Source organism: Heloderma suspectum, chromosome 9 (genome assembly GCF_057233095.1).
Source record: "Heloderma suspectum isolate Gila_16-S chromosome 9, 16-S_ref, whole genome shotgun sequence".
Classification (NCBI taxonomy): domain Eukaryota; kingdom Metazoa; phylum Chordata; class Lepidosauria; order Squamata; family Helodermatidae; genus Heloderma; species Heloderma suspectum.
In genome coordinates, this window is record NC_139466.1 from 42,605,722 (window position 1) to 42,632,129 (window position 26,408).

The window sequence follows — 26,408 nt, forward strand, 5'->3', positions numbered from 1 at the left end:
TTTCCCAGTCTGATCTGTGACCAATTTTGTGGTAACATTCAATTGTAGCACCAACTTATCTAGTGGACCAAAATGTCCCCCCAGAGCCAAAAATGTCCCCCCACACTTTTGTGGGCCCATTTGCAGGGCATGAAAATGGGAATGAGTGGGAGTTCAGGCACATTTTGGACGGGGCAGGGTGGAGGGCTGAACGGAAAAGCAAGGGCAGCAGAGGCTTTTCCCTACACTAAAGAACACACGACTTCTTTGCTGTGGTGGTGGTGGTCCTCTAAGCATCATGCCTCTGGACAGCACTATATTGTGAGTTAGCTTTGTTCACTGTTGGGCAGAAAACATTGTTGCCTCCTTCACCCACTACAAATTTTGCGATTTTTCTCCCATCACTGAAAATGTCTTGCTTTTTTCACCCACCCACCGACCCCTTGCATTTCACTGGGAAAATATATCTGTGGCATGTTCAGCCTAGTTCTAATGTGGGCAGGCAAAACACTATTGAGGCTTTGAAGGTCTCCTGTGCTGTTAATTTTAAAGCTTCCAGTTGCAGTTCCTGCCTTTTTCATTGGTTCCTGTTGGAAGACTAGTGATGAATTGCCCCTTAATTTTTCCTTGGTTAGCCTCTCTTAATTGCCCCAATGTTGCTTACTGTTCCTACGGGGTGAGGAGTAGGCATTTGTTACTGATTTACTCTTGAACCTTAATGAGTTACGCATTATTTTAAAAATTGATTTTCATAGTTTACTTATTGCTTTTACAGGGGTTTTACCCTATGAGGTTTGAGCTCTCAGTTTGTTATATGATGATAGATGACATTATGCTTACTGTCCATTTTAGTTCTCTTGGATTTTAGTGTTGCATTGCATCTGCTTGTATTATATGGATACATGTTTTTAAATTGTTTTAAATTGATTGATTGTACATTGCTTGGAGAAGTAACAAATATAATAAATAAATAATCAATCCCCGCTGCAACAGAAATTAAATGCTGTCATATTACCAAGTATCCCAAGATGCTTCTCTTCTTCCGTCTGTTCTTTCTCCACCCGAAAAGTTCCATCTGTATATTCAATATATTTGGCTTTCCAGTATGTCCCTCCAATCCAAATGGAACTCTGCTTAAAAAACTGCTCTGAGAAACTAAACACAAACATGCATAGGTTTCATGGATAACCTTCTGCAACATTCACATTTTGCAGCATTCTTTCACAAAGGGTCACACTATTCCTTTTGCAAATCAAGCTTTGTCAAGGACCACAGTATTTTTTCATCCTGAACTATGTAAAAGACCTTCACAAGCCAACAGGATTTTTGTGCAGAGGCTTCTTGACTTTTTACAGTGGAAGTTTGTACATAGCATTTCAATATTCTATAAAATCTATGAAAGGAAACCAAAAACAATCCTAGAGCTAGTTGAACATGCAGATCAAGATTCAAAAACCCAAATCTATAAGGTTAGGTTTAGAAACCCAAAATGTTCATATTCATCAATATTTTCATTTGACCTAAAAGAAATTTTGACCTAACAATGGGATACCTGGGCAGAAGCCAGCTCAACCTCACCAGAGCTTGCAGGTGGAGACACAGGGGAGCTGGAGCTAACTTTTCGGGGAGATGGGCAGGGCTACTGTACAGTATATAAAGGCTGACTGTGCACCTGGCCCGGGAAGGACAAAAATGCCAGCTCAAGGCCTTGAGAAGAAGGGCTGAAGTCCAGCAGCAGAGCACATGCTTTGGATGCCACAGGCTCCAGGTCCAGCCCCTGGCATCTCCAAGTAGGAGGACTGGGAAAGACTCTTGTCTGAAAAGCGGGAGAGCTCCTGCCAGCCAGGGTGAAATGTGCAATACCGAGTGATACGGACCAGAGGTCTGATATACGCGGGAGGAGGGCAGGCTGCGGTCCATTTCCCCTTTGTGCTTCGGCTCATGCATGATGCAGGACAGGAGGGCTCCCAGTAACCACAAACCAGTAACATCCTGTGATTTCCTCAAATTAGATTTGTTTAAATGATACAAAGCTGGAAACATCCGAAAGTAAAGGAAACAGCCCCTGCATAAATGGTGGCCCAGTACTTGATCCCCAAGAGCTGTTACTGCTGCTGACGTCCCATTTATTCGTTTTCCAGTTTTGCTTATTGTTTCATGGTTTGTAGTTTGAAGGGAATATATTTTAAATCATTGTTCAATTTGTTCCGAAAGCCAGCTAGAGGAGTTGTAATTATAAAGGTGGGATATATCTATTAAGAAAATAAGTAGATCATTAAGTAGGACAATTAGCTATGTATAAGGGCTTTCTTCACACAGAGCTTTTATCCTGCGATTGAGATGGCTCCTTCACAGATGTTTGCAGGCTCTTTACATGACACTGTGACCCTCCAAGGCACTAAATGCCCTTGGTTCTGTTTTTAAATCCATCGCAGATAATGAGCTGTCAAATTACCCCGCTGTGTTCCGCTTGAGTTCCCTCCATGAAAAGAGGAAAAGCGGCAAGAAGAGGAGCGAGGTCAATGAAAGATAATGGAAGACTCAGATATGGGGAGAAGGAGGGGGAAGGGGGTGGGGGGGAAGGAAGTGGGTGAAAAAGGGAAGCAGAAAGCCCCGTTTTAAATGCAGGCTTTTAGGCTGGTGTAGAGATGCCCAGGTGAGTTTGGGCAGAGTTGACAGTTCATTGAATGTCCTTAGCAACTTGAAAACAACAGGAGGCAGCAAAGAAGGTGATGTGCTAAAAAGCACCCAGGGTGGTTTGCCCATTTCTCCCAAATCAAGACCAGGGTGCTCATTCAGAATACCAACCCTGAAGGAAGATGCCCTGATAATGTTGGTGGAGCTGATGCCTGGATGCAAAAAGTGTAGCTGTTCAGTAATTGCAAAGAAACTTTGTAGAAGAAGAATTTGGGAACAGGAAGGGAAGAATAAACGAGTGAGCCGAAACTGGGATGCAGAGCCAACCACTCTGTTTCCTGCAGCTGCAAACACTAGAACTCCGGGGAACTGAGCTGCACGAACAGAATTTGGGCTGCCAGCTTTATTTGTATTCCTTGCTCACTCTGTCTGCCAGGAGACCATAAAATATTCATTAGCTGGTGTTTACAAGGATATGTGCACATGTCTCTGTGTGTACCTGCAAAGTGTTACACGAGAGCTTTCTGCCCTGATGATCTATTCCATATAAAGTTAAAAAAAATTGATTGCAATTTTGAGTTTGCATTACGGTTCTTTTCCTGTTGAACTGCCAGTCTCACCCCTCTCCTCCGTGTTTATTGGCCTTGCTTCTGTAGTGCTGTGACTAAGAGAGTAAACTGTGTGAACCAACTTGTTTAATCTTTTCCTGAACCATGAAAACGCCGGGTGGACTTAGGAAAGTCACTCTTTCCCATCTCCCCCGTCCCCATCTGAAATATGGAGAAATGAACGAATGAAATAGCGCATTTTTCAATGTTCCCAATATTTTAAACAATCCTACTTAAAAAAAATTAAAAACTAGCATAGGAGGGAGAAAGATTGTAGCCGGACCCTTTTCCTGCTGAGCTGACTATACTGCTTCCAGAAAACAGTGTTTTGTTTCTGTTTGTTTAACATTGGGAGCATTTAAAAAAGGGATCCCCTGCCTGCATCCTGCAGGGCTCCAGTCCATCCATCTCCCCTTGGGAGTCCACTACCCCATTCTGCTGCATGAGTAGATCCAGCCAACACCTGCCTTGCTGGATAAGGCCAAGCACCAAGCGCCACCTCGTCCAGCACTCTGTTTTCAGCCATGGTGCCTCTAGAAGCCCATGAGAAGACACGTAATGAGGAGCCGCCATTGGTGAATTTCCCTGCATGGGTTCTTGCTGCAGTGGCCGCCATTTTGAATATTCAAGCCACAGCAGGGGCACACCGTAGCTTCTCATTATGTGTGAACCCGGGGAGGGTGAGTTATTGGGCTGGTTGACAAGTCACCCAGAACCCATGGGCTGTTTTAGGGTTGCGAGTGGCTTGCCAACCACCCTCACCAGGTTCACACATAATGAGAAGCTACAGTGCACCCTGAATATTCAAAATGGCACCACCACCACGAGAAGCCCTGCAGGAAAATTCAAGGATGGTGGCTTCACATTTCGTGCGAACCAGGGCCCTGTTTCCATGACAACGGAAGAAGAAGGGAGGAATGGCTCACCTGCATTTTTGTAGGAGCCTCTTTTGGTCCAGGCAGGGCTCCATGAGGGTGTACATCGCACCATTCTAAGTGGCTTCACATAATTTACTTCCAGGTAGGGGAGTGGGGTTGAAATGAACATCATCTGAGTGGCAGGGGCTGCTCAACCAGTAAGCGAGGCTCCCCCCCCCCCGCTCCATAAGGAAGGTGTGAAGTAGGTACTTCCCCTTGTACACATTTGTAAGACAAGCCTCCCAATGAGCCCCAAGCTTCATTGAACACAGTGGGTGTTACTTCTGAGTAGACACTATTTGGTTTGTGCTGGGAATCACAGGGACGAGAGACAGGAAACACCCCTTGACTGGGGTCACTGTGAAAGGCACATGCCTGGGCAGGGCCAGCGTACTCAAGCTAAATGTGGAGGCTGGGGCATACAACAACTTTACCATGGAGAACCTGACTTAAGGAAAAGAATCGGACTTTAAGCAGTCTCAGGAAATCTGTTTTTTCCCTGATAAGCTCCGGGGCAGCTGCTGGATGGCCACGACGTCATCTGCCCCTATCAATCTCAATATGCAGCAGGCTCAGAGTAAATCGCTGGTGGAGGTCATTGTCACTCAGGCTAATGCTCATCATCCCATCTTGTGGAAATGAATGGAATTCTGGAAGTTAATAATTATGCACTGAAGGAAGATATAATTCGGCTTGCCAGTCCTGAAGCAGCCACCTGTTATCTTTCACTGGGTATCCCTTACAGAATCATAGAATCATAGGGTTGGTAGGGGCCTCCAAGACCATCAAGCCCAAACCCCTGCTCAGTGCAGGAAGCCTGATTCCCAGGCAGTCTCCCATCCAAGTACTAACCAGGGCTGACCCTGCTTAGCTTCCGAGATCAGATGAGATCAGGCACATCGGACTGACTGTGGCTGACCTCTTGAGTTACGAGAGAAAATAATTCTACAAGTAGCACAGCCATTCCCAACCTGGTGCCCTGCGGATGTGTCAGACTACAACTCCCATGATGGCAATTGTAGACCGACACATCTGCAGGGGACTTGCTTGGGGGAAGGCTGGTATAGTATAAGAATTGTTGGGATCCAAGCAACAAAGAAACATCAGCAGAACATGTCTGCCACCCCATGTCTGACAAGGGATTTGCTGCTCGTGAGCATAGATCCGCTCTGCTTGTTTCCGAATCAAACAGAGGCTGGCTGGAGGCCACAGGAAGTTTTTAAAGACGTTGACGGTGGTGTAACAGAGTCGCTTGTGTGGTGCACACACATTTCTTTTGCACCACCATCTCTTGTGAAGCAGGTTTTGATTGCCACATAGCGGAGCTCCCCCTTTTACTTGCCTGAGAGCAGTTGAGAGGCAGCTGCAGCATCATAGCTTTATGTGGCTGAGGAAATGGTTGTGGGCCACCCTCCCTCCTCCCTGGAAGTTGTGCCTGAGGAGGAGAAGAGCCTAGGCCCTTTAAAACGATGTAGTCCTATGGAGTCAGAGAGCATCACAAAAGATTGGGCTGCAGGGCTCCCCAAACCTTTTCAGCCACTGAGTGGATTTAGAACTTTGAAAAAGTGTCATGGGCACAGTCACAAAATGGCTGCCATGGGAGGCATGGCCATTTACAAAATAGCTGCTGTGGGGGGCAGGGGCAGTGAGATCTAGTAAATCAAAAATGGATCATCATGAATATGCATGATTTTTACATGGGGAAAATGTGTCTACAGACTGCACAGTAAAGATCAACAGCCTTACTGCACCACCATGAATATATGAAACCAAAGCATGGACCCTCGTGGCTCTTCACATGGGTTGCCAACAAAACCACCATGAAACCACACAGAGCTGTCCTAGGTTCTTTGGGGGAAGGAGGGTTGTATGACGACACATAAGGATCTGTGCCTCACTCAGACCCATGTTTTTCACCATGGCAGCACTGGAAGGTGCCAGAACTGTGATTTTTACAGTTCGGTCCATGGAGACAGATCTGATTTGATAGTGGGTGGGGTAGGGTGGGGGTCCTGTATTCAAATTATGTGAATTCAAGAGGATCTGTTTAATGGCTAGAATGCAAGTGGAGGAAAACTTGTGCCGAGTCTGACTGAACACAGGTGAGAGCTCATTATCGAGCCTACTCTGTGGCGGCAAGGGTGGCAACAAGGGATTTCTTTCCCACCACCATTGCATCTTCTCAGTGTTGTTCAATGGAGCTTTTCCGAGTGGTTCATGGCCTCCTGCAATCTGGGCCAGGAAATGGTGGAACCCTCAGTAGCAAGCTCTGATAAGTTTGCACCCAGTATAGAGATAAAGTCACTCAAATCCTTCACAAATTGGACTCCACAGTTACTGCAGTTCCAATTAGCAGAGGTGCCCAGAGCATCGTCTGGTCCAGTTTTTTGGGATGCATCAGTTGTTGAGGCCTGAGATGCAGACAAGGTGCTTGGCCAAGTCCAGTTGACCACCTGTGTCCTTGACCCTTGTCCTTCATGGCTTATTACACCTAATAGGGAGGGGATATCAGGCTGGGTCCAGGAAGTTATCAACTCCTCCTTCAGAGAGAGGGAGTGGTGCTGGCCTCTTTAAAGGATGCGGCAATTAGGCCACTCCTGAAAAGGCTTAACCTGGACCCGGATGATGTTAACAACTATAGGCCAGTAGCCAACATTCCCTTTCTAGGCAAAGTGCTTGAGTAGGTGGTTGCTGGTCAACTCCAGGCACTCTGGAATAAAACTATTTATCTAGACTTATTTCAATTGGGCTTCAGGCCTGGTTTTGGAATGGAAACTGCCTTAGTCACCCTGTGGGAGGACCTTTGGTGAGAGAGGTACAGGGGGAGTGCAACCTCGTTGATTCTCTTGGACCTCTCATGGCTTTTGATGCCATCAACCATGGTATCCTGCTAGATAGGTTGTCTGGGTCGGGAGTTGGTGGCACTGCACTGCAGTGGTTCCGATCCTACTTGGATGGCCGACTCCAGAAGGTGGTGTTGGGGGAATATTGCTCTTTGCCTTGGCAGCTATGCTATGGGGTTCCACAGGGCTCTATTTCATCCCCCATGCTGTTCATCATTTACATGAAACTGCTGGGACAGGTTATCCGGAGGTGTGGGCTGAGGTGCCGTCAACCCAGCTCTATCTCTCCTTTTCTTCAAATCCAAGTGCAGAAGTAGCTGTTCTGAATCAGTGCCTGGGCACAGTAAGGGACTGGATGAGGGCCAATAAGCTGACACTCAATCCAGAGAAGACGGAGCTCCTGTTAGCGGGTGGTTCATCTGCCCGGCTAGGTGATGTTCATCCTGTTCTGGAGGGGGTTGCACTCGCCCAAAGGATCAGGTTCATAGTTTGGGGGTGCTCCTGGACCCAGAACTGTCACTTGAGGCACAGGTGAACTCAGTGGCACGGAGCACTTTTTATCAGCTTAGGCTGGTATACCAACTACGCCCTTATCTGGACAGAGATAGCCTAGCTACAGTTACCCATGCTCTGATCACTTCTCGTCTGGATTACTGCTATGCGTTATACATGGGGCTGCCTTTGAAAACGGTCCGGAAACCTCAGTTGGATCAAAATAGGGCAGCAAGATTGCTAACAGGGACTGGCCAGCGAGCTCATATTACGCCAGTACTTTTTCAGCTGCAATGGCTGCCAGGGCACATCCAGCGCCTCAGAAGCTCTGCGGGCAGCACTGTGGCAGTGGCTGTGGCAGAACGCTGGAGGGCCACGGTGCCTGCAGATGCCCACCGTGCACTAGAGACAAGCAGCTGCTGTCTGGTGAGAAAGGCGGTTGTTTCTCTAGGTTGCTGTGACTAGGGGCAAGGTTGTTTTTTTTTTTATAAATATGTACCTAATGTTCTGTTGGCTGAGGAAGCACAACACATCAGATTAGTTCATCTTGTAACTTCTGGCTGATTTCTGCATCCAGAAAATCATAAGCCATTCACAAAATTCACAAAAGCCCTACAAAAATTGGCACACACACCCTTTGTCATATGCAAAGAGAGCCAGCATGATGCAGTGGCTAGAGTGTTGGACTGGGAGCCGAGAGATCCGGGTTCTAGTCCTCACTCAGCCATGGAAGCTCACTGGGTGACTTTGGGCCAGTCACAGACTCTCAGCCCAACCCACCTCACAGGGTTGTTGTTGTGAGGCTAAAATGGTAGGATTATGTACGCCGCCTTGGGCTCCTGAAAGAGGAAAAAAGGCGGTATATAAATGTAATAAATAAATAAATATTGTGGGTTGTATACACACCACAAGTCACAAGGCCTCTCTCATGTCACCTTCACCACCACAGTCCGTCTTGAGCCACAGTGAGGGCTGACAGATGATGGGGTTTGGGTTTGGATTGGGATTTAGATTTGTGAACCAGCCTTCTTACTCCTGGGGAGTAATGGAGTAGCTAGGGCTCGGCCGCAGGGCCAAAGTCCACCCACCCCCGCCACCCCCGCCCAAGTGACTACCCAGAAAGCAGCAGGTGATGGAGCAGCACCAAGCAGACCCCGTGTCAGCACCTGGGCTGCCATGGGGGTGCTGCCGGCCCACTGAGATTGATGCTGGTTACTGCAGCACCCTTTCTTCCTCATTTAAAAAAACAGTCCGGGTGTGGCCAGCTGGGCATGTACATGGACCTATGAGGAGAGACTGAAAGAACTGGGCACGTTTAGCCTTGAGAAGAGAAGACTGAGGGGAGATAGGATAGCGCTCTTCAAGTACTTGAAAGGTTGTCACAGAGGGGAAGGCCAGGATCTCTTCTCGCTCATCCCAGAGTGCAGGACACGGCATAATGGGCTCAAGTGAGAGGAAGCCGGATTCCGGCTGAACATCAGGAAAAACTTCCTGACTGTCAGAGCAATACGACAGTGGAACCAATGACCTAGGGAGGTGGTGGGCTCTCCCACACTGGAGGTATTCAAGATGAAGCTGGACAGCCACCTGCCAGGGATGCTCTGACTTGGATTCCTGCATTGAGCAGGGGGTTGGACTCGATGGCCTTGTAGGCCCCTTTCAGCCCTACTATTCTATGATTCTGTGGTTACAGATGTTCTTTCTATTATTTATTTTTATTTTAAAGCATATTATTTTCTACAACAAAATGGTGCTTATTCCCAAGAAAATGTGTTTGTATCTGGGCAGCAGAAGCAAACTCCATTTTATTCCTGCAGTCATGGTGTAGCTATAATTTAAGTGAGCTCAAAATGTGAACCTGCACGTGCTCAGAGTATTTCTTGTTGATCAAGGTTGGCGAGCAGTTTTTCTCCTCTGTAACATATCAGGAACGTAGACTTGGTTGTAAAGCATGGAATGGCAGTTGAGGTGGGGGGAAGAGAAATGTTGCTGGTATGCTTCACGACTGAAGTAATACACCTGGCCATCTGAAGCCGGGGGAGGCTGCAACACCATTCAGTCCAGGGCCTAAAATTGTTACCTAGCTAGACCACTGCTGGGGAGACAAGGCAGCAAAACTACATTTGGGTCAGTGGAAGGCCAGCACAGCAGCAACCCTGGGAGAAGCATCCAACACCTTTAGCCACCACCACTTACGGAGTTAGGGGCAGACCTGGACTAGAGGTCCTGATGAGCAGCAGTCCTCTGTCCCTCTTGCTCTTCTCTGGGCATCCCTACACCAGCCTGAAATCCTGCATGTAAAACAGGGCTTTTTGCTTCCGTTTTAAATGCAGGATCACAACAGACTCCTTTGACATGCTCTTCCTTCTGCCCCTCCTTTCTCCCCTCCTTTCCCCCTTATCTGAGTCTTCCATGTGTTTTGTTATACAGCCGCTAGGTGGCGCTGTGATCTAGTGCCTCTTATTGCAGGTTTTCCTCTTTTCATGAGGGAACTCAAGCGCTGTAATTGGATAACTCATTACCTCCAATCTTTAAAAAAATGGAGTAAAGGTGATTTAGTGCGGGAGATGCCCTGGAGGTTGATGAGGTCTTCTAAAGGACCCGCAGACTTCCATGAGTAATCAATCTCAACAACAGGATAAAAGCTCCTTGTGAAGAAGCCCCTGCCCCGGGAAGGAACTACAGCTCTCTGGACACATCCTCTGGGAGGACTGGGGAACTCAGGCAAAGTGCAACTGGAAGAAAAGTACTGAAGGCATGTCTGCATTGCTGTTTTAAATCTGTTCCAAACCTGTTTCAATGATCTGGATCCCAATCATGGAACTCAGGAAATTATAGTTCTGTGAAAGGGTTAGGGAGCTTTCAGCATTTGCAAAAAACAAACTCTACAACTCCCAAGATATGGCAATTAATGGCTACTAGTTGTGATGGCTATATATTACCTCCAATATTGGAGGCCGTATGCCTCGCACAGTCCCAGTTGCTGGGGACCACAAGTGAGAGAGTTCTATTGCATTCATATCCAGTTTGTGGGCTTCCCATGAGGTACCTGGCTGGCCTCTGTGGAAACAGAATGCTGGACCAGAGAGGCCCTTGGTCTGATCCAACACAGTTTTTTTGTTCTTATATTAGGCTGCTAAACTAGTCTCAAAGTGCTTTACATTTACTGCACAAGTTTCTGCTATCAGCCCCTCGTCTACCATACCACAAAGGTTCTCCCGACTGTGCTGGGCTGAGAATTGCAAACCAACCTCTGCAAGGTTTAGCAGTTAGCACAGGTGCATCAGGCAATCCACATGTTTAACTACTCAGTTGAAAACGTCAAGTCTTCTGTGAATGGCCCCTTTCCACACTATAAATGCATTCCCAACTGAAGCGTACAAGCTTTGGAAGTCACCTTACCTGTTTGGCTCCTGTAGGCTTTTCCCAGTGCTCTGGTCTCGTCCCGAGGGTCCGTAATCCCAGCGGACATCCTTAGCTGCTATATAATATTTCCGAAGTTTCCCTTGCAGGGCAGGTTCTGAATTTTTATAAGAGCAGTTCTTGACTGTATAGAGAGCCTCCATCCCCGCTGTAGAAAGCATAAAAGAGACAGTGATAGATAAAGGCTCATTTCTGATCTGTGAACTTATCAAGGGGGGGAGGGGAAGGAAGCTTGGACAGCAAGTGGAGTGGAGAGAGTTTTCTGTGCTGGTTTATAAGGCTACCTAAGTGTAAATGGGACACAGTACAACAGACTAGCAGCAATCCAGGGTCTAGGTTTTAGCAGTCCTGACATGCTTGACTTTGGTTAAAATCTTGGAGCCTGCTTATATGAATACCACAGGTGATCATTTCTGTGGAGGTTTCAAGTTTTTTCCTATATGAAAGGTGAGATCTTTGCATGTGCCATTACTGAATGCTTGTATCAGACACATTTCCACTCATGGGGTAACCAAGGCAATGCACAAAGAAGAAAGTAACAGCGCAGAATTGGCTAAAGCAATGGAAGTATCAACCTTCTCCCAGAACACCTATGCCAGGGGCAGGGAACCAGTTTGAGGTGGGGTGCCAAACTGCCCCTCGCCAGGCCCTCCAGACCAGATGACATCAGTGGGCATGGCCACAGCCACTGCTCCCCGCCCCCATCTTGCCTTTCTCCATGTTGAAAGAGGGATAGAGTTTGTTGCCTCTCAGCACGGAGAAAGGGGCTCAGCTGGACATCAGGAGAGCAGCCAAAACTCCCACCACCAGCCGACTCCCAGCTTTGCACAGGGCATGTTGAATTTCAAATGCGAAATGAGAAATTTGTTATAATGTAACATTTGTGAAATTTGAAAATATCACTGGATTTTAAATGTGACATTTGAAAATGCCAAATTTATCTGCTCAGATTTTGTCAGTTTTCTCATTTTTACCTCCACAAAAATCAACTCTGTATTTAGCCGGTTACAGTCTAATCCAGGGATAGGCAACCTCGTACCCTCTGGGTTTTTGGACTACAACTCCCACCATCCCTGACCACTGGCCATGCTGGCTGGGGCTGACAGGGTTGTAGTCCAAAATATTTGGAAGGCACCAGATTGCCTACCTGTCCACGTTCTGTGAAACAGGAAATCATGGCTCGGGCAGCTGTACGCCCACTTTCTGCAGCGGTCAAGGAAGACAGAGAAGAACCCGTGGCCAGAGTGTCAGGGGGAGGCCATTTCAGAGGCTGCCTCACCTTGCAGGTGATCGTGGACCTCGCAGCTCAGCAGCCATTTCCCGATGTTGCGGGGGATCATTTCCGCTGCCACAAATGTTGCTGGGAAGAGGCTGGCCACATCACTCCTGTGGCCCCGGACAATTAAGGTCTGTCCATGGAAGAAGGCAGTGTGGACATCAGTCTCGCTGCCCATCCCAAAGAGATGCCATGATACACGATCCCCGGCACACATGATCATCTCAGGCAGGTTCCCAAACACGTAACCATTGATCGCTGCAGAAACAAAGTTCAAAACAGCAGTCAAAGAAGCGTCAGCATCACTTCAGTATTGTTCGTGTGTGTGTGTGTGTGTGTGTGTGTGTGCGTGCACGCGGATGTATGTGCGTGTATGCATGTATGTGCTTGGTTTTATTTTTAACTACTGCTACCTCCCTGAGCCCTTGGATGGGGTGCGATAGAATTTATTTATTTATTTATTATTACATTTATATCCCGCTTTTTTTTCCTCTTGCAAGGAGCCCAAGGTAATGTACATGTTCCTCCTCTCCGCTGCATCCTCACAATAACCCTGTGAGGTAGATAAGGCTGAGAATCAATGACTGGCCCAAAGTCACTCAGTAAGCTTCATGGCCAAGTGAGGACTGGAACCCAGATCTCCCAAGTCCCAGTCTAACACTCTGACCACTACACTATACTAGTTCTTATTGTATTTCAATAAGTAAATATATGAATACAGAGCACTAGGGTTTTGCATATATCTCTGCTCTCGCATTGCTGCCTTACCTTACTGCAGCCCAGTCCCTTTGGGGACTTTGGTATGCTTTCTGAGAGGACCCTGTCCAGCTCAATCATGGAAGCCCTGGTGTGGGGCCCAGTAAAAGCTCAGTTGTGAGATAACTTACAATGTAATCAATGAAAGCTAGTACAGCACCTATTTTGAGGTTTTGAACGTATGCAAGTGATTTACATTAATTTGTTGAGGGAGATGGACTAATCCCCTAAAATTCTCTCATGGCTGGTAGCCCTACAGTTAACTCATCTCCGCCCTTTCCAATAACAGAGTTTCTGAAATGCAGAGATGACGTGAGCCACCTCTACTCGGATATCAAGGGAAGGAAGAGCTGAGCACCCACCATGCATCTTGTTGCTCTCCTTGAAGGCCTTGTCCTCCTCATCCACAGAGTCTGGCTCTCTGCAGAAGGAGGCGATGTTTTCGTCCAGGTGCCAGCTTTCATTCTCATCGATCACGCTGAACATCAGAAAGAAATCGAGATCCACATCGTGGCGGTTCTGAGAAAGGCTTTTCAGAGTTCCTGGCCCAGGAGAGGACATGGGTGAGGACAGGAATCTCCTGAATTTCCCCCAGCATGAAAGCCACCTCTCTTGCCACTGAGGTAACCCACTTCTGCTCACAAAGCTAGCCTGGTCAGGGACCCAGTTTCTGGCTTTGTACAAATGCACACAGTGTCCCTGTGGGGGAGCTTCTTTCCAACGTTCCACTGCCCTGTTCCTATGCCAGACCCAGTCTCCACGAAGTGATGGACTGAAGGGTGCTGCTGGCGTCAGCGCTAGAGCGTGGAAACTGCTGCAACGTGTGCTGCTCTAACCCAGTCTGAGCCATGTAGGAGGAGCTGACGCAGCAGCTCCGTCCTGTGCCAGCATCAGCCTGACTGGACAGTGGTGGAGCAGCAGTGGCGCTGGGAGGTGCCAGAGAGCGCTGGCTTCTCCAGTGGGGTCCGGATCTTCTGGGGCTAGCAGGTGGGGGTTGGAGAAGCGTACAGTACAGCAGCTCCCACCCCTACAGGTGATGTTAGATGGAACCTGAAATGGAAAGCGCTGGGACTGCACGGGGAAACACCATGGCTCAGTGGCAGAGTACATGTCTGGCACGCAAAGGCCCAGGTTGAACCCCCAGCATCTGGCTGGGAAAGACGTCTGTCTGAAACCCTGGAGAGCCGCTGCTGCCTGTCAGAACAAACAGTACTGAGCTAGACAGGCCAACCGTCTATCAGGCTGCTTCCTATGTTCCTTTCGGTGCCTATGACACTGCGGGTGTCATATTTTGAAAATATGGGTGTCTGTAGCTGGAATATAAGCATCTCCCTAAGCGTGCAAAAAACAACAACTGGTGTACTAGATTATTACATGCAGGCATTTTATTCTAATGTGGTTCTGCCTTTTGGCCTTGCCTCTTCCTTTTCCACCTCTGGGATTTCAGAACTAGTGGCATGTTTCCTACCTTTCTGTCCTTTGTGGGATTGCTAGAATAAACATGGACTAGAAGCTTGTTTAACTCACATTAAACCTGAACTGAGGAAGCGTTAAGGAAAGCTTTGTGGCTTATTGCGCCGCCTGTGAGACCATTTCAAAACAGGCTACAAGACCCATGCCATTGTTCCAATGGCAGCCTCACCTTCCCTGCATATCAGCAATGGTCCAATTAAGCCAGTGGCAATATCTTTTGGTGCATTGACGTGAGAATGATAGATCCATGTCAAGCAGGCTGGATCGTCAGCGGTTGGGCCGTGGTCCTTGGGAACAGTCCAAGTATATGTGTGGCTCCCTCCTGGTGGGATGGCATCATCCTTCTTAAGATCCTGTGAGGACATATCAGGATATAGGGACCCTGGAATAGTCAAGCCATTATAGTATCCATTCAGTAGCTTGTACAAGAAATCTAGTGCACAACGTATCAACTTACTCCATCCCTTTATACTATGGCATGGTACAAATCCCTGTAAACTAAACAAGTCATATTTTTATGATATGCTTCCACATTTTAGCATGATTGTCTAAAGACTATCACTCAACAATCATATTTGTGAAAAGGAGCCAGTGTGGTTCTCTGGATGGTGCAGGACTAGGGAGATGTTACCGAGAGGCTCGGCCTCGTTAGTGTTTTAACTCTCTCCCTTCAACCTTGACTCTACAACCTTCATTTTGTCCAGGAAACGCCTTAGGCCTGCAGGGCAATAAACCAGACATGCACTAGCTGTCCTCCATTAACGCAGTATCTGGGACTGGGAGTGGTTCTCACCCTCTGGCTTTAGGGATGTCTGGAATATGCAGGTGCCTTTCCCACTGGCTTGCTCCTAATGCGGTCAGGCCATCCAAGGTGCACCCGTTGGAGCTGACCACCCTAGAGCCGTGACAAGGCACAGCTCCCCGCCAAAGGCACTGCGACCATCAGGAAATGCATCAACCCCCATTAGCATCTATCAAGGCCCCACAGCGAGAAACCAACCCCTCCCTTCACCATGGCCATCCCCTTTTGATCCTGGGGGGTGGGGGGAACCTCCCGCCAAACCAAGGGTTCAGAACAGTGAGCAGAGAGTCTGCTCAAACAGTCCAAGTTTGGACTACCTCAGGTCCATAGCCCCCTCTGAAGCTAACACCATTCACCCTCCTACCCTTCTCCCCCATCGTTCCTTCCCCACCCCCCTTTTTATTATTTTGTATTCACCCTTGCCAGGGATCCAGAAGGACACACCGCCTCGTGTTCCCCTGCCAAGCCTGTATCCAAGAACGGTACGAGGCTTAAGGGACATGCCAGGGCTCTGCTTGCCCTCCGTTCCGCACTGCACAGTTGCTAGGGACAAGCTTAGCAACCCCAGTGGCCTGACACCAAGGACAACATGGGAAGCTGCCTTCCACTGAGTCAGACCATGGGGCTGGGCCCATCCAGGCCAGTATTGTCAACACTGGGTGGCAGCAATGGATCCCCAGGGTTTTAGAGCAGGGCCTTTCCTAGCCCTGCCTGGAGAGGCCAGGGATCAAACCTGAGGCCTTCTGCATGCAAAGCAGAGGCTCTGCCACTGAGCTATGGCCCTCCTGATCCACTACAGCCCCCCAACGAAGAGCTTCTTCTCCCTGCTGCTCTGGAACAGCCAATATCTGTGCTCTGACTACGCCACCCCCTTGCTTCAGTCTCATTTCCGTCTCCCTAACATTCCCATCAGGTGAGCCACGCTGCCTCTAGCAAAGCGTTGCTCACACTCTGACACCTCTAACCCCATTAGGATCTCCATGTGTCGGTCTGGCATCTGTCACCCCCTTCTCTTTATCTGGCATCATGTTCCTTCCACATCTACCTCCCCTTATAGATGTAACCACCTATCAGCCAATCCAGTCTGAGTACAGCTTGTGTAATTAATCCTTCTCTTTTGAGATCAATGGCATATTCTTTTATTCTGAACTCTGGCTTGTCTGTTGCTCTTTCCTCAACTGGGTGCCCCTATTATGGCACAGCACACCGTGCGTGACTTTTCATTAAGTCAAAGACCTTTGACAGGTGTCGCTCAGATGTATGTGCGTGGATAGTCATGCGTAGATGAGGACACCTGGTAACAGAGGCCTGGACTCAAGGCCTTGCTCAGTCGTAGTGTTCATTGAATGGCCACATTCAAAGAAGAGGGGCCCAGGAGCACCCCCCCCCTGCACGGAGGAGCTCTATATCAGTGTCCACGGAGCGCCTTCTCGCACTCACAAATGTGCAGCCAGCAGGGGAGCATTTTGCCACCTTCACTTTCCCACTCAACAAAGGACGAATGTTTCTCTTAACACCTTTCCGCTCTCGGCATAATCCGCCTCACACATCTGTTGGGAGGCTGCTCTGAGTCTGAGGTCCCTGGAAGAAGGTGGGATATAGAAGGCCTAAATGGCTTCGGGCCGGGCTACCTGAAGGAGTGTCTCCTCCCATATTTATCCGTACGTCGTCTGAGGCCCTCCTGCAGGTACCCTGCCAAATGAGGCGAGGTGGGGAGTGACAAGAGAGAGGGCCTTTCCAGTGGTGGGGCGCCCCATCAGCCGAGCGCCCTCCCCAGGGAGGCTCAGTGGTGCCTACCTTAGGATCGTTTCAGCACCAGTGAAGACCTTTTCATTACAGGAACTGCTTTTCAGTCTTTACACAGTTTTATTTCTGCTGCTCGCTTTACTTTTGGTTTTCATATGTACTGTTGCTGGTTTTATCTTGATTTTATCTGACCTCTTTTGTCATTGTTTTACTGTTATTTTGTGTTTTATATTTTTAATTTGTACACCAGAGAACTTTGATTAGCGGAGGGAATTATCCTATCTGGGGGACATTCCAAATGCTTGCTTGCTTGCTTGCTTATTTATTTATTTATTTATTATATTTCTATACCACCCTATAGCTGAAGCTCTCTGGGCACCTGCCATCTAACTGCTGGTGAAAATCTATTGCAAAACCAGAATTTCCTTTGAGGACGGGTGCTCATTTTGGGGAACAAAAAGTATTCCACAATTTCTGTTCACTGAAACTGAACAATCTTGCACGTGTATGTACACACACACTGTGAACCTTGATTAAAAACTGTTGAAAAATAATACTCTGCAATATAGGGGGAGACTTCCATTTTTCCCCCAACACTCCCTATGTGGACAATAAAGATACATATTTTTTCTGCCTTGCTTGTGTGACAAATGGTGTAAATTTCAGTCTGGACAACTCTGGGTGCTTCCAGCGCTACCAGTCACAAAGCAACGTGCAGCTACTCCTTTCTCTCCCTCCTCAACTGTGGTTTTTTTTTCCCCCTGGTGTAGCAGATTGGGTTCCCATAAGTTTGTAATGTAGTGGAGTAATATAAGCAGGAAAAGAAACCCAGAGGGCTTGATGAGAATGAATTTGTATATTCCTAGTTTAAAGTGTTGATTTATTAAAGTATAAAGAAAAATATATAATGTAAAGTAACGTTATACTATGTGGTGTTATGGTCTGGGAAGAGTTAACCTGGGTTAATTGGGAGTTAATGTGGGTGTGCTCATCCTGATCAGGTGTGCATGTAAGCAAAAGGCCTGAGGCAGTGAGGAGGGAGCATCCCTGTGGCTTCTGCTAGTTCTTGTTCAAAGGATGCGGAGAAAGAAGGAGAGAGCATGGAAGGCTTCATAAGGAAATGAGGAGAGTCGTAGGAGGAGTCTGCATGGAAATGAAAGGAGAAGCACTTCTGGTATTATCTAGATTTTCATGAAATCACTTTTGGTCTATCCCAGGCACATGAAGCAAAAAATGTGGAGTAAACACAACTTTGCCATGTGGTGTACTGAATGCACTACATTCAGCAGGAAAAGGGCATGGGGCAGGGCTGGGCTGGGGTGATAACTTTTGCTGGACAAGCCTCATTTGCTATAGGCTCATGAAAGTGGTCAAATCATGTGGGCATGTTCCTGAGGTAGAGCGGAGAAGAAGCTCATTTACCTTGGAATATGCTCTGGTATAGAGCGCAATATAAATTTGTATTATTATTATTATTATTATTATTATTATTATTATTATTATTATCACCTTCTGAATCCTTCTCGTAGAAGACACCATGTGGATGGATGGTGAATGGCCGCCTGGCAAAATTTTTCAGGTGTACGATGATGGTGTTGCTCACTTCAGCTCTTAGGATGGGCCCAAGGAATCCCAGCCAGGCAGGTTTGGGTACTTCTGACGTGTACGTGGAGTCTGAGTATTGCTTATAGACAGATTTCCTGTAGATGCTGCCTACTCTGTCCTTGGCAGGCTGGAGGAATCCAGAGGCTATCCTAAAAAGGAGGGGAGAAGAACAGTGACCACGCTGGGAGCATCAGCTTCCATGTGTGTTGAGTCCGGAGTCCAGTCCTAGTGCTGGCATGCGGAATGCCCCTTTGAGCTTCTCTCCTCCTGGTGGCATGCACCGCTGCCTGTTTTTGATGCAGGAACGGAATCCTTTTGAAAAAGAACATGTGTCAAATTCCCTGGTCTCCTCCATTCACAGTCACACACTCCAAGGCACCAGGCTTCAGACTCAGTACTTTATTAGTTAGCTACCAGGTTCTTTACAAATGCAGATCCTTGGAGACTCTCAGGTTACAAGGAAAACAGCTACTCCACGGCAATTACGAATATCCACAGAGGAGCCAAGTGGGAATCAGAGACGATGCCCGCCGGCCTTTGAACAAGAACTTGCTGGCCAGAATAACTATGGGGGGGAATACCCCTCCCTTACCATTGTGCCCCCCTACGTAGGCTAACATGCATAGCCAACAGGGTGGAATGTCTGAGCTCACCTCTAACTTTTCCCGCTTTGCTCTGCATCGGACTCTGGCACCTCTCAGGTCGTACCACGCACTCTCCTCCTCCTCTGAGACCTGGGTTCTCACAGGGGAGGAAAGAGGGGGCCCTTCAGGTCGAGCCATCTGTGAGCCAAGTTCCTGAGAAGAATGCCTATCCATATCTGAGCTCACTAGGGAGGAAGCCTCCCCCAGTTCTGGCTGTTCCCATTCTAAGCCTGAGCTGCTAACTATCTCCACACACTCAGGATAATTCCTGACAACATGCACTCTCACTCCGCCTTCCCCTACTGGTGTGCTTTCCAAATGTGTTGGACTGCAACTCACAGCATTCCCAGCCCATGTGGCCTATAGTCAGGAGTGCTAGGAATGCTGGGAGTTGCAGTCCAACACATTTGGAAGGCACCCGGTTGGGGAAGGCAGCTCAGACTAATATAGGCTTACATCCACACCACTAGCACAGGGAACATAACCCCCCAGCTCTGACTTTTATGTGAGAAATGCCTCCGGCGATGCTGCCTGGAGAATCCTCGCTGTCCTTTGATTCAGAGGGCGCTCTGGCACTAAGCCCTCCAATGGCACCAGTTGCCAGGAGAGTCCCCACAGACAAACACAAGGAATTGTTCACACCGAGTGTCACTGGTTGACAGGATTGAGCGCCACAAGATGTGTGAGGGGCTGGTAGGTTAGACGGCTTTAAAGGGGGGATCCCAGAAATTCAACAACGATCAGCCATGATAGTTACATAGAGCCCAGCTGCAGAAGCAGAAGCCCACTGGAGGCAGCTGTGAGGAAGCGTTCGTGCCCGTATGCCTTGACTGAGGGTTTCCCAAGGAGGGGAAGAGTATCTGGTGGGCCGCCATGGAAAACAGGAGGCCAGACCATATTAGGGATGGCTGAGAATTTCATTTCGGTTTGTTTTTGATCAAAACTTGCACATTTCTCCATATACAGGATGGAAAGAACCTGAGAGTTAAAAAATTATGTGAGAAAATCCTGAAGCTGACAGACTCCTCCAACCAGGCCCAGAGCATTGCGTGCTTAGCTCTTTGAAGTCTGGGTTTGAATCCCTGTGCATTCATCCATGCTGGTGGTGCTGAATTACAGTTGCCATCTCTACATTCTGACAAGCTCTTCATCTTTAACAGCTACGTGGCAGGCAGGTGCATCCTAGCTATCTCCATGTACCTACTGAATTTGGCCAGTGCAGGTGGGTGAGGATTTTGTTTCCAGCCTTACTTTAACACTGGTGATGGGACAGCACCATCCACCACACCTGAGGACAGCATGCTGACTTAGGGAGTGCAGGGCAGGGATGTTGGAGAATTCCGCCACGGATTCCAGGGAGGCCGAATTCCAGTGCATTCGGCCCCCCGGAATCCGTGATGGAACGAAGCAACCCCTCTTGCCACCCCCCAAAATGGGCCTGGAATGGAGCCTACCTGTTTGCGGCCATCCAGTGCTCTGCGAATGGCTGCCGCGCCTGCAGCCGCCATTCACCTTCCCACGAATGGCCGTGATAGGCTACGTATTTACATAGCCTATCAAGGCTAACGCAGGGACACCATTTGCATCCCTGCGGAGGCCGTGATAGTCTACGTAAATATATATGTAGCCTATCATGGCAATAGGCAGGAATGCAAATGGTGGCTGCTAGGGATGTCAGAGAATTCCGCCACGGATTCCAGTCAGTGGAATCCGTGGTGGAACGGCCTCCCACCCCCGCGGAATCCCCCCGGGACAGAACTTACCTGAGGCAGATGCGGCGGTGGTGGCGTGGCCATTTGCCACGGCCATTTGCGTGGCTGCCTTTACCTTGATAGGCTACGTAAATACTTACGTAGCCTATCACGACAAAGAGCAGGGGTGCAAATGGTGTAATGGCCGCCATTTGCGTCCCTGCTCTTTGCCATGATAGGCTACGTAAATACTTACGTAGCCTATCACGGCTGCTTGCAAATACGCAAATGGTGGCTGCTACAACGGCCGCCATTTGCAGCCGCAGCAGCCTGGCCGCGGCCGGAACTCTGGCTGTGGCCAGCCCCAGCCGGCGTCTCCATGGAGCCGCTGCGGAGCGGAGCTGGCCTGGGAGGATTCCGGGGGGAGGGACAGAGTGCCTCCCGCCCACTGCGGTTGTCCCTGGACGAAACCAGGTAAGTGTTTCGTACATCCCTAGTGCAGGGCAGGGCACGTAGCAGTTCTGTCCTCCAAAACCTCACCACTTCTACCTGTCCTCCCCCGCTTCCCCCAGCATTTGCTGCCTGAGGCAGCTGACACACTCTGCCTTATGGCAGGGCCGGCCCTGCTGCTCTTTGGCAGCACTTGGATGCGAAATTCACATGGTAAGCAGAAGAGCAGCAAAATACATCAACTATAGTCACCTAAGTTATTTTAAATGTATATACAATATATGGATAGTTTAACTCTTGATTGTACTGGCAACTAACAAAAAGAATAAATGAAAGGAACTATTTATTTTAAGCCCATTATCCCAGAATAACACCGCTTCCAGATGGATGTCTCCTAACACTGCCAGCCAAAAGGTTTTTCCATCTTTTCCTCCTTACCAGATTTTTTAATGGAAAGAAAAAAGACGGAAGAAATGGCAGGAAAACACAGGAGGATTACAAGAGGAAAACATTGTTGTCAGGACTCTCTCCCGGCTCCCTAAAATTTCATGACTGAGACAGGGGAATTGCACAATAAATTGTCTGGAAGCACCCTAGGGGACATTGCATGCTTTTCAGTGAGATCTTAGAGCAGAGATGCACTAACTTCTGTCTTTGTGGGGTATTCCCCATGGTCCACCAATGTGTTTTAAATTTGCAAATGCAAGAATGCACATTCAGAATTGCTTAAAGCTTGAGGCATAACAAATCTGTGTTTGGTAGATTCCGAGTGCACTCCTGTTGCGTAGGGACATCAGAAGTGCCTCACTGAATCTTACCAGAAGGCCACCTACTTTGCCGCTCTTTGCAAGAATCCTAGTAACCACCAAGGGGGCCTGTGTGTGTGCGCGTGCGTGCGTGTGTGTGTGTGTGGGGGGGTACACCAGAATTTGGCCAGTGGTCCAGCAGTTGGTCACCCCCTTGCCCCGCAGCGTGAAAACACCAAGGGAAACATCAGGTTCTGCAGAGAACAGTGTGACCTCGTCTGTCATTAATCCCTTTTATCAGAGTTAAAACACACACTGGAAGTCCTAAGTCCAGGCTAGCGGTGGTGTGCTTTTTATTGCTATTTGCAGGTGAGAGGTGAAGAATCAGTGTACAACCATTAATGAGTCAGACCCTGGAGTGGGCTGAGTGAGTGAGTGAGTGTGTGTGTGTAGGTTGCTAATGAACCCAGAGAAAAGAGAACCAATCTTTTACCCTTGTCAATGAGAATTGGGGTCAGGGGGATGGAATGGCAGACAGGACTGCTCAGAGGAAGAGCACCTGCTGTGCATGCAGAAAGTCCCAGGTTTGATCCCCGGCTTCTCCAGGTAGGGCTGGGAAAGAATCCTGCCTGAAACCCTGGAACGCCCTTGCTGCCAGTCCGTGTCAATACGGGGCCAGATGGACCAAAGGTCTGGCTCAGTAGAAGGCAGCTTCCTAAGTTCCTGTGACTCTGCTGTAGTTTTCACAGTGGCGCAAAAACTGGAGTTCCAGGTGATGCATCATTTCTCACCCCCACGTACAAACTTCACTGGCTAAAACTCCGTCTTACATACGGTACAGGAGCCCTGCTTCTGCTCTGTAGGTCACTGGGGATGGGCATGCATTCATAGGCCTATCTCAGCAGTGTCGGGAAGGCTCTGTCTGCAGGCCCTTTTCTGATAACTCTGCTGCCCTTTCTTCCGACGCTGCAGCATTCCTCTTGAGAGAGGACAAGCCACGCAACCCCTCCGTGGCAGAGGGCCCTCAGAAGAGGCCTGTTCAAGACGGATGGTCAACTGCAGTTCCAGAGCGATAGTGGACGGGCCTGGAATAGCATGAGAGCCCGATTCAAATCTTGTTTGCCACTGACTCGCTAGCTGGCGACGGGCAACCCATATTTCTCAGTCTGCACACACACACACTTCCTCCAAGTGCAATATTAGGAAATACTTGTTTGTTTGGGACACTGAAGGCCAAAATGAGTTGTTTTCAGCAGTTGAAGGGCCCCCCAAATGAGAGTGCAGCCACAGTGAGCAGAGTTTAACCTTTTCCCCTGCACTGTTTTCCCAATTAAAGCCACCCACTTCCCTGAAGCCATTATTTGCCGACAGGGAAAAACCACAGGTACTATTTGATATGTGTAATCTCCCCCCGCCCCAATATACACACAAGGCAAATAGCTGTTTTGGGAAAGGGGATTTTAATCAGTCAGTTGTTATGGGGGAAAGGGTTCACCTCTCCACCCAGCACTGTGGCCCAATTCCTATTCTCCCACCCTGAGGCTATTAATACAAACCATGGGCTGCAAGGGGCCCCTATCACCCTCCCAGTGCAAACCCTGCTGCCCACCAAACTTGGTGGCAAAATTTGGAGGGTGGATGAAATGGTGCTCCATAGCATCTAAGGAATGGACGCTTCTACCGAGCAAAATTTGACCCTTTAAGAGCTCCATAGCTGCTACAGAATGCTAAAAGGGTCAAATTTGACCCTTTCTGATACTTTTTTTCATGCAGAGCCCCATGGATTAGGTGGCACCCTGCGGAGTGCAGCCTGCAAAGGGGGGAGGGCAAAAATAGCCCCCGGACCACTCACACTATGATAAACGCAAGCTACCCTGATATAAACACAAACCAACAAACCCCCATGGGGGGATGCTAAACACAGCTCTCCCCCATCACATCTGAGGTCATGTTTATGAAGCTGTTTGAATGCCCAAATTGTGATACTTGTTGGAACAGAACAGCTTAGCTCCAGGATATAGAGCTGAATAATGTCACTGTGTCATATGAGTTTGACCATTCCCCCGTAACAGCCAATAAATATTTTGTAGGTTACATGATCACAATGTGGAAATTCTTCTGTTCCTGAGATAGAAAAGGTTAACCATTAAGCCAGGAAAAGTCAGACCCACGTCAATGATATATAATCCGTTTTGATAATTCGCCTCCATTTTGTGTGCGTGCGTGCAACTCTGAAGTGATCAGTGCAACTAGATGAGGGTAGGCCCTGGAAACAGAGAAATGAAACTCACGGGTCATTTGTAATGTTTTGTCCTGTGACTGTGTTCTTTCCCAAGGGAGCATAGTTCCATTCCACTTCACAGATACCCAGATAGTAGACTCTGGTGGTGCCTTCAGCCAAAACAAGTACGAGGAAGTGGACGCAGAGGATGGCGTGCAACATTTGCTGACAGGAGGCCATCTCAGCTGTTAGAAGGTCTGTTCCGGAGTCAAGAAAGGGAGGAAATAAACAACAAAAAAGCATTGTGTGAGTCATCAGAACAAGAAGTAACACAGGGAATGGCCTTATACTGACACAGACCATTGGTCCTTGTGGTTCAGTATTGTCTACACTGAACAGCAACAACTCTCCACCGTTTCGGGCAGGAGTCTTTCCCATCCATACCTGGAGATGCCATCGATTGAATCTGGGACCTTTTCCATGTAAAGCATGAGATCTACTGCTGAGCTACAGTTTTCCCTGCAAAAATGAGTGTTGACAAGACCAGCAGTACAGCTATCACACTCCCTGAACTCAGGACAATGATCCAGTGCAGAAGCTCATATAACTTGCAGATTTGGTTTTGCTCCTGGAGGAGTGAAGAATCAGAGAATGTGGAGCAGAACCATCCATTTCATAGCCCCAGGATGTAATGGCACAACTACAGGGATGCTCTTACTCTCTTGCAAGGGTGCAGGAGCTCTTTCAGTCTGAGGGCCAAATTCCATTTTGGAGAAGCTCTCAGCATGCCTCCAGCCCATCCTCTCATGGAAAAGCCATAGCACTCCAGCCAAGACCAATCTCAGGGGTTCATCACAAGGGGGAGAAATCCGCATCGATACCGGGGCTTTCTCCATCCAGTTCCATTGCAGAATTAGATCAGGCTCCTTTACACAGTTGTTTCTGTCTCATCATATTGTGTTCCTTACCCTTCATGGGTAAGGTTGTTACTTTTCCACGAAAAGCCATTACACACACTGGGCGCACCGTGAAATTTCCTCCCTGGTTCCTGCCCCTTTCCCTCCCCTCGCAGTTTACTGGTGGTTTGGTTGTGATTGACACGCAATGCGGGCGGACAGCAACCTCCACCGAACTGCCCTAACCCTGCCCCCACAGGCACCGGTTTCCCGGCAAACTGCTGGAACAATGGCATGCTGGCCATCCTGTGTTGTGTTGTGGAGTAAACAGCTGAAGTCAGGAGCAAAAGTTGGTGCATTGCATTTAGTCCTGGCATGGCGGCAAGCTGGGATGGCAGCAAGCCAGCAGGTCAGTATACTGACACGCCCTTCCCCCGCATGTCACTGCCGGCGTCATCGTGACCATGCCCCCAACAACCCCAAACAAAGCAAGTTTTTCGTGCTATAGGAGAAGTACATAGCTAGGCCATGCGACTCCTGCTGTGCGGGCTGTAAAAATACTGCATTTTTTCCCGTTTAGGGATAACACAGGATAGCTAGGGGGAAATGGTGGGAAAATCACTGGAGGATTATGACATCACGTAATGGACTGCAAACTTCCATGAGTGGCCAGTCATGATTATGTGATAAATCGTAGGTGTAGAGATGCCCTCAGTCTTGCTAGAACTTGTACCTCAAGCTGCTTGCATGCTTATGGCCCAGCACAGATGACAAGGGTGCACGTGCACACACATGTATATCTGTAACTGCCACTCTTGGTATCCACTTAACATAATAGCTACTGATGAGGGTAGAAGCTGAAACCTTTTTCTCTAAATATATTTTGAAATTACTCTGTTGTTGATCTGTCTGTCTTTCATACATATAAAAAGGTAAAGGTGTCCCCAACCAGTCGTGTCCGACTCTAGGGTGCGGTGCTCATCCCCGTTTCTAAGCCGAAGAGCCAGCGCTGTCCGAAGACGCTTCCATGGTCATGTGGCCGGCATGACTGAACACCAAGGTGCACGGAACGCTGTTACCTTTCCCGCCGAGGCGGTACCTATTTATCTACTTGCAATTTCTTGCTTTCAAACTGCTAGGTTGGCAGGAGCTGGGACTGAAGACGGGAGCTCACTCCGTCACGCAGCACTCGGGTCTCGAACT

At 48.4% G+C, this 26,408-nt stretch overlaps 1 protein-coding gene across 2 annotated transcripts in view; it reads right to left on the bottom strand.

Annotated features, from left to right (window-relative positions):
• The window catches only part of HEPH (hephaestin), a 65,451-nt gene that overhangs the window by 31,427 nt on the left and 7,616 nt on the right, over positions 1–26,408 (bottom strand). Inside the window, exons 2-8 of one of the 2 annotated variants that reach the window (XM_084813370.1) lie at positions 24,380–24,566; positions 18,462–18,706; positions 14,574–14,786; positions 13,294–13,473; positions 12,179–12,433; positions 10,879–11,047; positions 995–1,134 (exon numbers count right to left, since the gene is read on the bottom strand). In XM_084813370.1, coding sequence (XP_084669496.1) covers positions 995–1,134; positions 10,879–11,047; positions 12,179–12,433; positions 13,294–13,473; positions 14,574–14,786; positions 18,462–18,706; positions 24,380–24,549 — 1,372 coding nt within the window. In that variant the 5' untranslated portion in view covers positions 24,550–24,566. Of the gene's footprint in view, positions 1–994; positions 1,135–10,878; positions 11,048–12,178; positions 12,434–13,293; positions 13,474–14,573; positions 14,787–18,461; positions 18,707–19,210; positions 19,283–24,379; positions 24,567–26,408 lie in introns of those variants that run through there. The other variant, XM_084813371.1, reaches the window with a different exon arrangement.